The sequence below is a fragment of the Silurus meridionalis genome, chromosome 9 (genome assembly GCF_014805685.1).
Source record: "Silurus meridionalis isolate SWU-2019-XX chromosome 9, ASM1480568v1, whole genome shotgun sequence".
Classification (NCBI taxonomy): domain Eukaryota; kingdom Metazoa; phylum Chordata; class Actinopteri; order Siluriformes; family Siluridae; genus Silurus; species Silurus meridionalis.
Genome location: NC_060892.1, coordinates 24,411,659 through 24,427,973, shown reverse-complemented (window position 1 = coordinate 24,427,973; position 16,315 = coordinate 24,411,659). Strand labels below are relative to the sequence as shown.

Genomic DNA, 16,315 nt, shown 5'->3' with positions numbered 1-16,315 from the left:
AGAAGGGAGCGAATGAAGTCATCGGTGAAAAGGTGCGAGCATTACAGGCGGGCTTTGAACTGGTTAAGATCCTGCTCGTCGCATGCGACCGAACGCGAGATACGCGGGGTGTTCAGAAAGTCTTTTTACGCCATTGAGGTTCGCGTTTATCCTGCAATTATCTCCTACGAGCCGCGGGGATAGATAGCGCTGAAATAAATGTAAAAAGAAAGAAAAAAGAAAAAGACACCCATCCGCTATGTAGGAACAACGAGCTATTTAAACGTGTTGCTTTGAAAATCGTTCAGGAGAAAAAAAAAAAACAACACTCAATTACTCTGTAACATATAAGCAAAAAAAAAAAACAACTTGAGGTAAACAGGTGTTGAAAACATTTTCTGTATATAAACACATTAAATATACATTAAAAAAAGTGTATATCTTTAATACCCTTTCTCTGAATTGAGAAATTGGATTATTTACAAAAGACCTCTCGGGGAAAATGAATGATCACCCTGACTGCCAAAGATGCCTCGTAGCACACACACTAATTATGTATGTGTGTGTTGGGGTGGGGGGAGGGGGTATGAAGAATGGCACGGAATAATAAATGCGGCGTTCGCATTAGCATAGCGAAGTGTTTAAACGTTTCGCAGGTGTGCAGACGTTACGGCTGCAACTTTTACAGACGATGGGAACGAAAGACTCCCTGGATGCGATCTATTCGGGTGGTCTCGTGTCCTTTCCGTGTAACTTTTAACACCGTTTCCGTACGCCACGAGCACGTCAATCAGTGACACACTCTGTTCTTTGATTTCTTCGTTGGTCAGTTGATTAAGGGCAGGTGGACGATGGGAAATTGAAATGCTCTGGGTTACTAATCAAAAGCTCAGAGTTTCAAGCCCAAGCACCAACAACCACATGCTTGGGGTCGAACCCTTAACCCTCTCTGGTCCAGGGGTGGCGTATCTGAGCAGACCCTGTGCTCTAAGCTCTGACCCAGACTTCAACGAACTGAGTTTTGCGGAGGGAAAAAATATGACTGACACAGATTTGATTGTTATATAGAATTTTATATACGAGATACGGCGTACGTCCACATCCCTAAATCAGTCCACTTTCTGACCACTGCGCCTTTTTTCTGTTGTCCTACTAATCGCTCTATTTTCTCTCGACGCCACCTCGTGAACGGAAGAACGTGCGGCGCATACGTGCACAAACGTGTTTATCATGCATAGACGCCTCGATCCTGACATTTAGCGCATTGAATTAGAAGTCTATAGGCGTGAACAAGCGAGTGAATAATGCTCTCCCACCAATGCGCCCCCTTATAACGATTTCATTAGTTCAATGTCTTGACGCTCGAGGAAAACATCGTGACGTGATACACTTCTGATCCTAGATTGTGCTTTATTCGTTACACGCTCCATTTATGTATTATTATATATCACTCTATTTATGCAAACACTACAAGAATCGTGCTGATCATTTTTTAGATCTGTTACACAAGGAAGCAGTCATGAGCTTTCTAGAGACTTCAACAATGTTGGCGTGGGACCTCCCTGCGACGTTGAAGCCAATGATGTGTGATAATGAACCCGATTTCTATCAAAGGGCTGATCACATTCGGAGAGACATTATACAACTAATTCATGGCACTCTACCTTGGTACTGAGGCAAAAAGGAAGTGGTAGGAGTTAATATGTTGGACTTTTGAGCAGAAGATCATGAGTGAGGTCACATCCCAACACTTTCAAGCTTCCAGCACTGGGCCCTTGAGTAAGGCCCTTACTCAAGGCCCTTACTTGTTCGTCACAAACTTGGATGTGTATTTGGATGTGACAGCATTACATTTCCCGTCATTTAAGAGGTGTTTCGGAATGACGATGCCCCTTGTGCAAAAAGCCAGCTCCATGAAGATATGCTTTATATGGGTTGGAAGATCTTAAGTGACCTGATATATAGCACTGACCTTAAAAACCTATTGGGATACATGTGAACGCCGAGTGCAACCAGACCTCCTCACCTCACCCACATCAGACTTCATGAAAGCCTTTGTGTCTGAATGAGCACAAATCTCCACAAACCTAGTGGAACATTTTCCCAGAAGAGTGGAGGTTATTATAGGAGAAAATGGAGTTTAAATGTGGAATGGAAATTTAAAAAAATATATATATATATATATATATATAAAAATAAAAGTGCACATAACACATTTAAACACCTCCTTATAACTCATATATATATATATATATATATATATATATATATATATATATATATATATATATATATATATATATAAAACCCTTATAACCCAACACCTCCTTATAACCAAACATATATAACCCTTATATATATATATAACCCTTATAACCCAACACCTCCTTATAACTCATATATATATATAACCCTTATAACCCAACACCTCCTTATAACCCAAACATATATAACCCTTATATATAAAACCCTTATAACCCAACACCTCCTTATAACCCAAACATATATAACCCTTATATATAAAACCCTTATAACCCAACACCTCCTTATAACCCAAACATATATAACCCTTATATATAAAACCCTTATAACCCAACACCTCCTTATAACCCAAACATATATAACCCTTATATATAAAACCCTTATAACCCAACACCTCCTTATAACCAAACATATATAACCCATATATATATGAAACCCTTATAACCCAACACCTCCTTATAACCAAACATATATAACCCTTATATATATGAAACCCTTATAACCCAACACCTCCTTATAACCAAACATATATAACCCTTATATATAAAACCCTTATAACCCAACACCTCCTTATAACCCAAACATATATAACCCTTATATATAAAACCCTTATAACCCAACACCTCCTTATAACCCAAACATATATAACCCTTATATATAAAACCCTTATAACCCAACACCTCCTTATAACCCAAACATATATAACCCATATATATATAACCCTTATAACCCAACACCTCCTTATAACCAAACATATATAACCCTTATATATATATATATATAACCCTTATAACCCAACACCTCCTTATAACCAAACATATATAACCTTATAACCCAACACCTCCTTATAACCCAAACATATATAACCTTGTATATAAAACCCTTATAACCCAACACCTCCTTATAACCCAAACATATATAACCCTTATAACCCAACACCTCCTTATAACCCAAACATATATAACCCTTATAACCCAACACCTTATAACCCAAACATATATAACCCTTATATATAAAACCCTTATAACCCAACACCTCCTTATAACCAAACATATATAACCCTATATATATGAAACCCTTATAACCCAACACCTCCTTATAACCAAACATATATAACCCATATATATGAAACCCTTATAACCCAACACCTCCTTATAACCAAACATATATAACCCTTATATATATGAAACCCTTATAACCCAACACCTCCTTATAACCAAACATATATAACCCTTATATATATGAAACCCTTATAACCCAACACCTCCTTATAACCAAACATATATAACCCTTATATATAAAACCCTTATAACCCAACACCTCCTTATAACCCAAACATATATAACCCTTATATATAAAACCTTATAACCCAACACCTCCTTATAACCCAAACATATATAACCCATATATATATAACCCTTATAACCCAACACCTCCTTATAACCAAACATATATAACCCTTATATATATAACCCTTATAACCCAACACCTCCTTATAACCCAAACATATATAACCCTTATATATAAAACCCTTATAACCCAACACCTCCTTATAACCCAAACATATATAACCTTGTATATAAAACCCTTATAACCCAACACCTCCTTATAACCCAAACATATATAACCCTTATAACCCAACACCTCCTTATAACCCAAACATATATAACCCTTATAACCCAACACCTCCTTATAACCCAAACATATATAACCCTTATAACCCAACACCTCCTTATAACCCAAACATATATAACCCTTATAACCCAACACCTCCTTATAACCCAAACATACTCAGAAATGCTCAGAAGTAAAAAGAAGAAGAAGAAGTAGCGAGAGAGGAAAATCTAATCTAACATGCCATCACAAAAATAATTAACTCAGTATTTAGGCGCCTTTGGGGAAAATCTCCCGACAGAATCTCAATATAAAAAAAAATGTGATGTGTATAAAGGACTTTATTTGCTACAAAAGTTGTATCAAATCCCTGCCCTGCTCCCCGCACTTCAATTTACAGTCTATTCGAGTGCTCTCACCTGGATACCCGCTTATTAACGACTGCATAATCATTTGGCGTAAACAACCCAATTAAAAGTCAGAAATCCCCTCCAGAGTTTTCACACAGCGACACCGCGAGAGCTCGAGTCTGAACCCTCGGAGCTGCAGAACGCTACAAATAATAAATAAAGGTGAGAAATTTGAGGACTGGAGAGGATCTAGTGCAGCATGTTTAGCTGGAAAAGGACAGCGTGTCTGAAGGGAGACGAGAGTGTTACCGTTACTGTCTGTGAATCCGGTGATGTGAAGTCTCAATAACAGAGACGAAGCCCTGCTGAACTTTCGCATGTTTCTCGTTGGTCACATCTTACATCTTACCCTTTTCCCCCCATCCGAAGCGAATTAGTTTCGCGCACGGCGGCCGGCGCCGAGGTGGCGTAAAGGTTTAGACGAGTAAATGCGGTTTTGATTGCTTGGTCTTGTCCGGCAGAGTCGTGCTGGTCAGAAGAATCAAGACGGGGTTCGGGGATGACCCCGGGTCTTTCAGAACCCTGAGAAACAGAACTGAGCCTGGACTAATAATACACACACACACACCAATCTGGTAACTGCTGGGTTTTTTTCATTTCTTTAGTGGTGATGGCTGGCTGTGAGGGCCGCTTCAGATCCTCCGACTCCACTGACATTTTACGCTCCGGTGCTGGGCCTAAAATGACAAACAGCACGCCTTTACGACTCTTCAGTCCGAGATCGCGTTTGCTCCGCTAGGATTACAGATGAGCTCGGGGTTTTTTTTGTGTTGTTTTTTTATAAAGCATAAAGTCGTTTATTAGCAAAAAAAAAAAACAGGGATCAGAGTTTTTCTTTATTAGGTTTAGAGAATGAGAAAAGGCTTGTGTTTGGCTTTTCTTTTTTGCTTTTAAGTCACAAAGGCGTTTGTTTTTGGCGGCACCGCATCGAGAGGAAAGTGTTTTGTTAGTTCGTGGCAAGGCACGATAAAAAAAAAGACCTACGACGTCACGCGTGTGAACGAGAAAATGAGTATTTGGGGAAAAAACGAGAAAAAAAAATGTATCTCTGTGTAGTGAAAATCGATACAGTATCGGCAAACAAAATATCGCGATGCTTATACGTATCGATATTTTCTTACACCCCTACTCGGTGATCTGCACATCGGTGTGTGTTTTTATTTTTTACATTGAAAAAAAGTCCTGAATCCTTTCAGGCTGAATTATTCTCAAGGCCGAACTGATGTTTTTACACAAAATTCATCAATATTCAGATGTCACTGGCTGCCTTGAAGATAGCCTTTCATTGAGGCCAGAAACGAAAAGTCTTTAATCTGACCTTCACCATAAAGTCTCAATTGTACGATGAAAAAGAAAAAAAAAATCATTAAAGTTATTTATATTTTCGACATCTTTTGCTGGTCACCCGTACGACCCAAAGACAAAAAAAAAATCACGTTGAAACGTGTGTGACTGATGCCATCACGGCAGGTTCTGAAGGGCAAAAATCTTCAGTGTGTACTGTATATTCTGAAGGCTGGACTCGGGGACATTCAGGAATGCAGGTTGCGATTCAGATGCTGGTGGGTTTTTTGTGCTCCGAGGGTCGATGAGGAGTGTGTTTACACCTGACAATGTATTAAGACGACGTGTCGAATAAAGACTCAGACACTTTGCTTTCATCTCATTCTGAATGATGAAATGTTCAGATTGGTCCAAGTTCAAAGAAGAAAGAGAAAAATTCTGAACACCCTGTATGCATTTGTGTCTGTTTTACAGTCAATGAAACACACGTTTTCTCATAAACAAATTACTATAATAATCATGGCATGTATTTCCAAAAGTATGTGGACACCCAAGCATTGAACATGAACTGAGGAAAGTAATATTATATAGTTTCCCCTCACACAGTATAAACTCCCACTCTCTTGCAGTCTTTCCACTAGAGGTTGGTGTGTGAACATGTGGATTTGTGATCATTCAGGTATAACCGCATTAGTGACATCAGGTTGTGGATGTGAGGAGGTCAGCGTTTCAGTTCATCCTGTACGTGGGATTGAAGTGGGCAGAACGCTGGAGTTCTTCTCAAACCTTAACACACTTTGTTTTAATGGAGCTTGCGTTATGCACAGAAGACACCGACCGTGCTGGAACAAGGTCTGCTTAGTTCCAAATGTGAGCTTCCAAATTTGCAAGAAAGAACCGGATGAGAGTTGAATGATAAGGTGTCCACAAACTTTTGGCCAAACAATAGAATCCAGGCTTGTTCGTTTTTAGTTTGTCATTCCCTGTAGCTCCCTGTTGTTGTACAGATTAGAATCAAACACCAGCATGACGATTCCCCCGTGCACAAAGCCAGCTTTGTGGTTTATGTAGGTTGGAAGGTCTGCTTTAAAGCTCAGACCTCACTTCTCTAACAACTTCAGGAAGGTGGAGGAGAGAAGAAAACCTCTTTAAAGTTCCCATTTTGCTCCTTCAAAAAGTTTACTGTGAATCCTTCTTATTATATCAAGTACTGCATGCATTATGACAACCATGTTCAGGACTCCTGCCTGTCGAACCAATCAGAGCGCACGCTCTCCTGTAGAGGCGAGCAACGCTGACTAATGGATTAATCAGCAGATCGGTTTCAGCCTGCGGTCGGGCCGAGCGACTTTGTGCACCTGGTGTGCGTTCGCTCATTAGATGTCCTGACCGGCCCACTGTGAATCAACTGTTCGTCAGAATTGTGTCCCTGAACCTTCGTCACTGCTTATTTATCCTTCCTCACGACACACAAAATACAGACACTAAATCAGGACAGCGAGTGTTGCTTCTGTTCGTGGAAATTATGTTATGTTGAACCTTGTAAACTCACATGCATCATGGAATGAGAAACAAAAAAAAAGTTGTCGGGTGATAAAGTGCAAACGGCAGCACTTACAAGGTGAAACAATGGTAATTATGCGTGAGCTTTATGATCAGAGAGAGAGAGAGAGAGAGAGAGAGAGAGAGAGAGAGAGAGAGAGAGAGGGGAGGAGGACGCCATGCCAGAATCTATAGCTTCAATTAGCATCCAGAACAGGGAACCAGTCCAAGTAGAAAGAACTTCATTGTAAAGCAATTATTCGCTCTAAGCACAAGTCTGCGGGTAAACAACCGGGTCTGAATGTCAAACAAAGGACAAGGGGAGATGTGAAGGCAAAAAGAGACGATGGACTGAAAAGGGGGCGGAGCTACCCACAATTCCAGATATGTGCAAGAGAATGGATTTTCTCAAACTCCTTATTCGGTTTTCAATCATCAATGTACTTAAGCGCCTTCTGACTTCTAAAGCATGGCAAAGAATAAGATGAAATAAAACCAGATGTTGTTTCTGCAGGAAGACACGGCTCTACCTCTGCCATGTTAATCTGTATTCTATACATCTGTACATCTATATCTGTATTCGAGGCGTCTCAGGACACGCCTCGTCTCCGTAGTGTTGATACGTCATATATTAGTGAAATCTATCTACATATTAAATATTAGTCACAAATTCTTAGTCACTTTCTAAATAATTTAAAACACATCCGCTTAAATTCTTATATATACATTTTTTTTTACATTTTTACAAAAAATCTAAAGCAATCCAAAGGTGTATTTGCAATTCTAATCCTATGAAAGGCATTAAATTTGGTTTAAGGATACTTGTGCCCTCATTAAACAGAGTGGCTCCCTTATACAGTACAGACCAAAAGTTTGGACACACCTTCTCATTCAAAGAGTTTTCTTTATTTTCATGACTATGAAAATTGTAGAGTCACACTGAAGGCATCAAGGGCTATTTGACCAAGAAGGAGAGTGATGGGTGCTGCGCCAGATGACCTGGCCTCTACAGTCACCGGACCTGAACCCAATCGAGATGGTTTAGGGGTGAGCTGGACCGCAGAGTGAAGGCAAAAGGGCCAACAAGTGCCAAGCATCTCTCGGGGAACTCCTTCAAGACTGTTGGAAGACCATTTCAGGTGACTACCTCTTGAAGCTCATCAAGAGAATGCCAAGAGTGTGCAAAGCAGTAATCAAAGCAAAAGGTGGCTACTTTGAAGAACCTAGAATATGACATCAATTCCACATGTGTTAATTCATAGTTTTGATGCCTTCAGTGTGAATCTACAATTTTCATAGTCATGAAAATAAAGAAAACTCTTTGAATGAGAAGGTGTGTCCAAACTTTTGGTCTGTACTGTATACCGCTTCATAAGTCAGAAGTCATTCGAGGTAATCCAAAGAAACACAACGCCGAGCTCACGTTATTTATAAAATTATCAAAACTTTCGGGTTTATGGGCGGAATTCAGCGCTCCTAAAGCACCGCGAAGCGAGATAAAGTTCGACAAACAATTAAGACGCAGGCATAAATTGAACAATCCCAAAAAAAAAAATCTCTGAGGACTCCAAAAATAATTGAATTTACAGAGAAGTTAATGGCATGCCAGTCCAATTAAAATTTCTCTCTCTTTCTCTCTCACTTCTACAAACGAACACATGAGCAAGTGACGAGGGCGTTAAATTGTAAAATTCCTTTCAGTTATGGGTGAAAAAGAAAAAAAAAAAGAAATACGGCGATTCGTCTAGCTCTTCGTGGAGATTTTCTGCTCGATGGAGTACGTTCGTACGGCGATGGCGCTAGCAGATTTGTTTCGCATGCTAGATTAAAACTCGCAGAGGCGTATCGGTCTGCTTTTACTTTAAAAGAACGGAGAAAAACCACATCCTGGGCGACCCGGAGATTTTTTTTCTTCCCACAATCATTTCTCGGTGCGGTCGACCTGATTGCCGGGAGCTAGTCTACCTAATTGCGAAGGCACATGGCGAGCTTTGGCGCTTACCGCGGGACAATAGAGTGCAATTAGAGGCGAAACAGCTTTAAACATTAAGCGTCGAGGTAAAAAGGGTGAAGTTCTCGGCCCAGTCGAGCCAGAGGGAGTCTGAGGACCCGATTTGTTTCTGAGAGAATTTCTGTTAAAGATGAATGAACAAAAAGGGGAAAAAAAAGACTTCTAGGTAAAAACGAGAAAAGTTCTGCAGCATTTCTGGGGCTACGCATGAGCGCCAATACCAAAATACACGCTTATCTCATCGTGGTTTAAAGAAGGAGCCGTTATTACTGCCACTGTAAACATCTGCCATGATTAATTATTTATGTGGTGTCATGAAAGACGATGTTCGAGCAAATTCTCTTCACAGATTACAGAAACCTTTGCAAATTTCTAAAATACCATTTTCTCCCATCAATCATCAAAATCGACGCCGCTCATTTCCTGACCGCTTTGTACCCGGCTATAAATTCCCATGTGACCCAAAGACCTGTAACCTGGTCAACACAAAAATCACAATTATGTACGGAATTCTTTTGCAGTGCGTGGTATTAATTAGAGGATCGCAGAAACTATTGACAAAAATCCATACCGATAGTTTTTCCGGGTCGTGTTATACAGTAGGAGAGCGGCCTCTAGAGGCAAATCACTGACACCTTGTGCTGTTCTTTTGAAGTGTCTTTCTTTTTATTCATCTTGGATGTTTTTATTTATTTACTTTTTGTTTCAGTTCGAATGCATGTCTTATATTCCTCAATATTTTTTATATAATTTATATATTCATATTTATTTCATTTAGCACATTTTCAAGATTAAGTACTGGGGTTTTTGTCCATTTTTTATATGTTCATTTGTCGATTGAAAATATCCATTTAAAAACAGTTGATTAATCGGTTATCGGCAAGCACGATCCAACCCAGCTTTCGATATCGGTGATATCCACCAGTTTTAATAACACAAACACAGTTACTGCAAAGTGTTGTGTGTGTGTGTGTGTGTGTGTGTGTGTGTGTGTGTGTGTGTGACTTACAGTTTTGGCTGCTGTAACAATATACTGAAGGACCATCTCTCTCTTCATGCTCAGGTCCTTCTCTCTGAGTGGAGCTCTCTTATCTTCATTCAGGTTCATATCCTCCTAGAAAAACACAGAGCGAGAGCGATGGGGGTCAATGTAAAGTACACAGACGCACACCCATCCAACAGGGCAAAGTAAATATTTAATATTAATATAAAAGGTTTGTGGATTGAGGAAGGAACGAGGCGCACGAAAAACGCCCACTGATCGTCAGTCTGGTGTGGACTTGTACTGCGAGAGTAATGAAACCTTTTACATAAACAGATTTTCTGACTTTAATGTAAATATTGAACCATCGATCATCTCGCCTAGGTTCCTTCTGCAAGATGCGGCTTAGACACCTGCCAAAAGAGCCGGCAAGAGCGGGAGGGAAAAGAAAAAAAAAAAACACAAACGAGATGCGAAGCTCTGGTCCTGCTGATGATGATCACCAAAAATCAAAGCGAACGTGATGCCGCAGCAGCTTGAAATCTCGATCCGTCATCGTTAAAATGCGTGTTCCTCGTACCAACATGCTGAAGAATTTCTTATTAGTTCTTACTAAGGAAATTATAGAATGTGACACAACTGCACAGCAGCCTTCAGGCTCTGGAGCTGCATGTATTTATTCTACCCGACTTTTATTTCCTGACACCAATTTGCGGGGAACAGTTTCGCTGCACCAAGACGATACGTACCACTGACAGGGAACAGAACGGTGCATCCTGAGCGTTAGGACTCCTCCAGATTCAGAAATTGCAAGGCAGCAAAATACAGGTTAATAACAAAGCAGGAACGAAAAAGACTGTTCCGAATTATCTTCAAATCTAGTAACTGGATTTCGGTGCCTTGCTTCTAATTTATTTGTTTTATTTCCCTTAGGAAGGTGGTTTAAGATTTGACGTGGGCTCGAGGCTGGACAGCAGCGTCTGCGCCTTGATGGAGGTTTGGGTCAGCGTGGCGGCGGAGGAAGACGCACGGCGCATGGGGAAAGGCACCAATTATCGCCGCCGGCCCTGTCAGCACGACTGCCACATTCATGAATCCGCAAACCCCCGCTTGTGAGACAGTGTGTTACCAACACTGATGTTCCTGTCACATAAACCTGAGCTCAGTGACAAACTCGACTGCAAATGTGCTAAATGCACTTACGCTCAAACAGGGCTGTGTGCCACAACTCCCAAAATACGGAGAAGACCATGAAACTGGGTACGATTTTTTAAAATGATTCATTATATGGAGGAGAAGAACTCTTTCAGAACACCTTCAAGACTTCCTGGGTTACACAGTAAATGCAAGAAAGTTTGTGGGCACCGGTTCATGTCCTTTTGAACATCTCGTTCTACATGTGCTCTTAAATCTTCTGGGAAGGTGATTTTGCTTGTGGAGATTTTGTGCTCAAGGGTGTGTGTAAAAGTCAGGTACTGATGTAGGATCGTATGAGAAGGTCCGAGGTGCGGTCAGAGTTTCAATCCCTTCCAATTAAGGTTGAGCTCTATAAACGGGCCATTCAAAATCTTCCACATCTTTCAAACCATGTACAACCATATCTTCATGGAGCTGGCTTTGTGTGTACAGGATTCAAGTTCAAGTGAAGGACAAAGACGTCCTAACACAATTGTGCATCTCCAAGCTTGTGACGAAGAACCGGATATTGCTGGAAGACCCTTTTGTCCACAGAGTCTATACGGACAATGGATCAGCTGGACGTGTTTATCCAAAGACGTCCTATACAACTGTGAACCTCCAACTTTGTGGTAACAGGACCACATACAGCTTAAAAAGGGAGGTGTCACAATACTTTTGTCTGTTATCTGCTGAAATGTACAGATGTTGTGTAGGTACATCAGGGCGTATGAGAACGTGCAGATGTACAGCCACATTAACGTCGAAACATTTTTTTGTCATCTTTTCCTTTTTTTCCTCCGGTTTAAAAAAATAAAAAAATAAAATCTTTTCATTCTCCCCCACAGGGAAGCTACTGTTCTCTTTTGCCATTTGCTGCAGAGGAGAAGAAAAAAAAGACTGCTGCAGGCTGGTGACAAACGATTCATGGCCCCGTACCAACCAGAGGCACGGAGGATATTAATAACAAAAAAAAAAAATAACCACAATGGACTTTTGCTGCTGCTGCTTTAATAATGAAGCCAAAAATACCAATTCTGCATTACCAGTACCCATATCCAATTATTCCATTAGAGGAACAGTATTAGGATGCCTCTTTGCAGGCTACTTTAGATCTTTCACTCCATTCTTGACATACCATCTCATCCTGGAACAGATTTGGGCCTCTATTTTCCAGTGATTCTATATATAAATGTGCACTTTTAATGTGGTAACAGTTTGCAAAAAAAAAAAAAAAAACACAAAAGTGATGCTCAGGTGTAGAACTGTCCCTCTTTTTCCTGAACCCTGAACCCTTCTCCGTATTTTCATAGGGATTTGAGAAGTTGTTCGTAGTTGTACATTTGCGGAGACTTGGCAACCGGGGACACCAAAGAAACCCTGAGCGCTACCTGTTTTAACACATGGACCACGCAAACCCTGTCATGATAAAAGTGTCTATGTGATGAATATATTAATCCAAAAACAAAGGGAACCAAAGTCGTATATATTCAGGATGATTTTGAGTTTGGAAAATGTATCGAGAAGATTTTGTTATGATATAAAATTTTGATGTTGTTTATCATGTACACCCCTAGAAATCTCAGATCCCCATGTCTCTGTTCACTGCTCTAGCACAGATGTACCAATGTTCGGGGTTATTGTTTAGCGTGGAACACGTCTGCAAGCAAACATCATGGAAAGAGTTTCTGTTCTACAAAGACATCGAATTCGAATTTGTAGAGTAAAAGGCTTACCATCATTTTCTCAAAGAGAGCAAGAATCTCCTTCTCTGAAGTGATCCTAGAGGACAGGTCTTCAAATTCGGAGGAGGTGGACCAATCGTAGGAGGACTGCTTGGTCATGGAGGGAAGGTGCGTCCTGTCCTTCTTACTGCCGGGGATACGGATACTCGAGAATCGGTCCAGCTGGGTGTAGAAAAGAAAAAAAGGGTTAATTTATTAACTCATAATCTGATCATGTTAAAATGCTTTAGATAGATAGATAGATAGATAGATAGATAGATAGATAGATAGATAGATAGATAGATAGATAGATAGATAGATAGATAGATAGATAGATAGATAGATAGATAGATAGATAGATAGATAGAGATGGGCAGACAGACAGACAGACAGACAGACAGACAGACAGACAGACAGACGGACAGACAGACAGACAGACAGACAGACAGACAGACAGAGATGGGCAGACAGACAGACAGACAGACAGACAGACAGACAGACAGACAGACAGACAGACAGACAGATCCTGGATTGATTTATCGGATTCAGATGGAAGACGCCCACATTGCAGAGATAAGGAGTTCCTAATTGGATCAGATTTGTCAGCAAGCTGTTTGCTCTCTTGGTCTCCCCCCAGCTGCACCTACAGGAGGTGAGATGTTTCCTGGTTGGCGACGTCTTGCGTATTTTTTATGCTAATAACACCTTGCAGAACATTGTCACAAAGACCACCAGTTGTGTGTTGGAGCGATGTGTTGGAGTTTATGTAACCAGCAGTGACACAGATGTGAAATTAATGCAGTACACACAATGTAGACAAAACCTGACAGTTCAAGCCATATGAGGTTCTTACCACAGATTTGGAGGCAATAAATTGTATCGGACTGATGTGGATGCGGTTTTCCAACTGCACAACCAAAGTTCCTCCCTGAAATAAAGCATGCAGCTTCACAGAGAGCTGCAGTTTGGTGCTGGATTATTCAGCCAATGGTACCAAGAGATCTTAAAATGATCGAAGACGAGCATCTCATTAGAGTGGAGAAGTTTTTTCTGCTCAGCCGGAGCTCAGTCGTGACCGGTCTAACACTGATGTACACAATAAGGTTTATTATTTATGCATTCTATTCGAAGTCTTGGATAAGGTTTAGGACGCAGCCCTAAATTCTCTCTGGAATTAGTTATGCTTGCGTTTTACAGCTGTCACTTTCTTTCTTCTTCACAGCTTCTTCAGCGGCTCGCTGTCGTTTTGCTCTACTGTAGGAGCCTACTTGAGGTCTTCTCTTCAGTATATTTAAGCGAACAGGATTTAGCTTCTGGATATGGACCATTGGATGTTGTGAAATGGTAAGTTTCATCTATAATATACACTGTACATTTACGATATTTGACCTCATTCATACTAAGCAGCTATAGGGTTAAGGGTCTTGCTCAGGGGCCGAGGAATAGCAGCTTGATGTGGCTGGGATTTAAACTTATGACCCTAGATCCAAAACCAAATGCCTTAACCACCAAGCTACCAGCTCCACATACGGACAGAAGGATTGGAACACTTTCCCAGCCATATGTGGGTTTAAGTGGAAGATCTACTTCATCGCTCTGATGAATGTGAACGCTTACTGCACCTCAGGCCTCCTCATCCTGACTTTCCTTTTAATACACTTGTGGATGAATGAACAATCTCCACGAGCACACTCTAGTGGGACGTGTTGTCTGAAGAGTGGAGGTGATCATAACAGGAAATGGAAACGAAATCTTACGCTCAGGTGTCCACAAAGTACGTAGTGTGAATATAATATAAACAGGTGTGTAGCGGTTCCACAGCAGAGCGCAAGAGCCGAGAAGTGTGCTGACGCCATCGTCAGTCTCGACAGCTTAATTTATTTTGTAGCTGCCCTGAAGCTCATATACCAACTTTGACTGATGGCGAGAATCGGTTTAATCACGCGGTTCCGTCCGTGGTGAAGGACGGGGTATTTGCTATTCAGACCTCATTACCAGGAACAGATAAATAAATAAATATGCCGAGGCAGCGCCTTGATAACGGCGGCAGGCATCAGAGCGCACGTAATCCGGGCTGCTCGGAAAAGATGAAGTGCTTTTCGGGGCTGTTTAGGTGTTTGTACGTCTCTCGGCTCGCTCGCCCACAATATCCTCCCCTCTTTCTATCTCTCAAAGAGCCTTTGATGTTACTACTAATGGCTCCATTTCCTTTTATTCCTTCTATCCACTCCATCAGGCTCCTCTTAAGTAATTCTGTTGTGCGCCTCTGAAACAAATCCCCCCCTATTCCACCGTCCAGGTTCCATATTCCCCCTCGCGACCAACACCCCTCCATTACCACCGAGCACATCAAACACACACCCTGGAAATCGTCACCCTTTGCGCACCACGATCCTTTACGTTACGCGCGCTAAACACGTGCTATTCATCCGGGCTTGTATATGCGTGTACGGGGCCATCTGTCCGACTGACGATGTAAGAGTGCCAGCTCCCGCGTTGTGTTCCTGCTGAGCTGAACACATAATAAAGCTGATTATCCTATTCCAGTGACTACTCTCCCTCCGGCATTAAAAAGTCTGCGTGAAATCAATAGCAAACCCAAGACAAACAAAAAACACATTTTTGCCGATCGATACGGCGGCGAAAAAAAAAGGCCACAAAAAAAGGGGGGGAAAAAAAAGAACAATTTAGAACAAAGAACATGAGAAAGCAGAAAATCAAAAAGTTAACTCAGTGGGTGTGGAATTAAAGTGAAAAAATTGATATAGACAAATAGTGTGGAACAGGAGATCGGACTGTGAATTTTAAAGAATAAAAAAAAAAAAAAAAAAAGAAAGACGAATGATGACGACTGAGATGCGACGAGTTCTCTCGCTTCTCAACATCCTTCTGGTGACGTTTGTGCATTCGGTGTCCATATAGGAGCGGCACTGCTTGGAGCTAGGGTCACAAAATTCCAGGAATTTTTTAAAACTGGAAACTTTCCATTGGGAATGAATGGGAATGTATGCGAAAAGCTTTTAGGTGATTTTTTTTTTATTATTATTCTTGCGATGTTTATTTACTTATTAATTTTTTTTTTCATATAATTTTTGTTATTACTATTATTTATCTTTTTTTGTATTCAAGTAAATTACATATGACAATAAATACATTTATGTTTAAAAATTGTGCTATGTGTAAGATATAGTGCAACAAAATGATACTAACAATAACATCAAAGTCAAAAATAACTTCTTTTTTAAATCTGTATCAGTTTGCAAAAAAAAAAAAAAACTGTTAAAAATGTGTATTTAATTCCCACAAATTAAAAATTTGATAAATTCTAATA

At 40.6% G+C, this 16,315-nt stretch overlaps 1 protein-coding gene across 1 annotated transcript in view; it reads right to left on the bottom strand.

The window, feature by feature from the left end:
- diaph3 (diaphanous-related formin 3) overlaps positions 1-16,315 on the bottom strand; it is a 287,165-nt gene that overhangs the window by 243,835 nt on the left and 27,015 nt on the right. Inside the window, 2 exon segments of the mRNA XM_046857511.1 lie at positions 10,112-10,216; positions 12,997-13,167. Coding sequence (XP_046713467.1) covers positions 10,112-10,216; positions 12,997-13,167 — 276 coding nt within the window.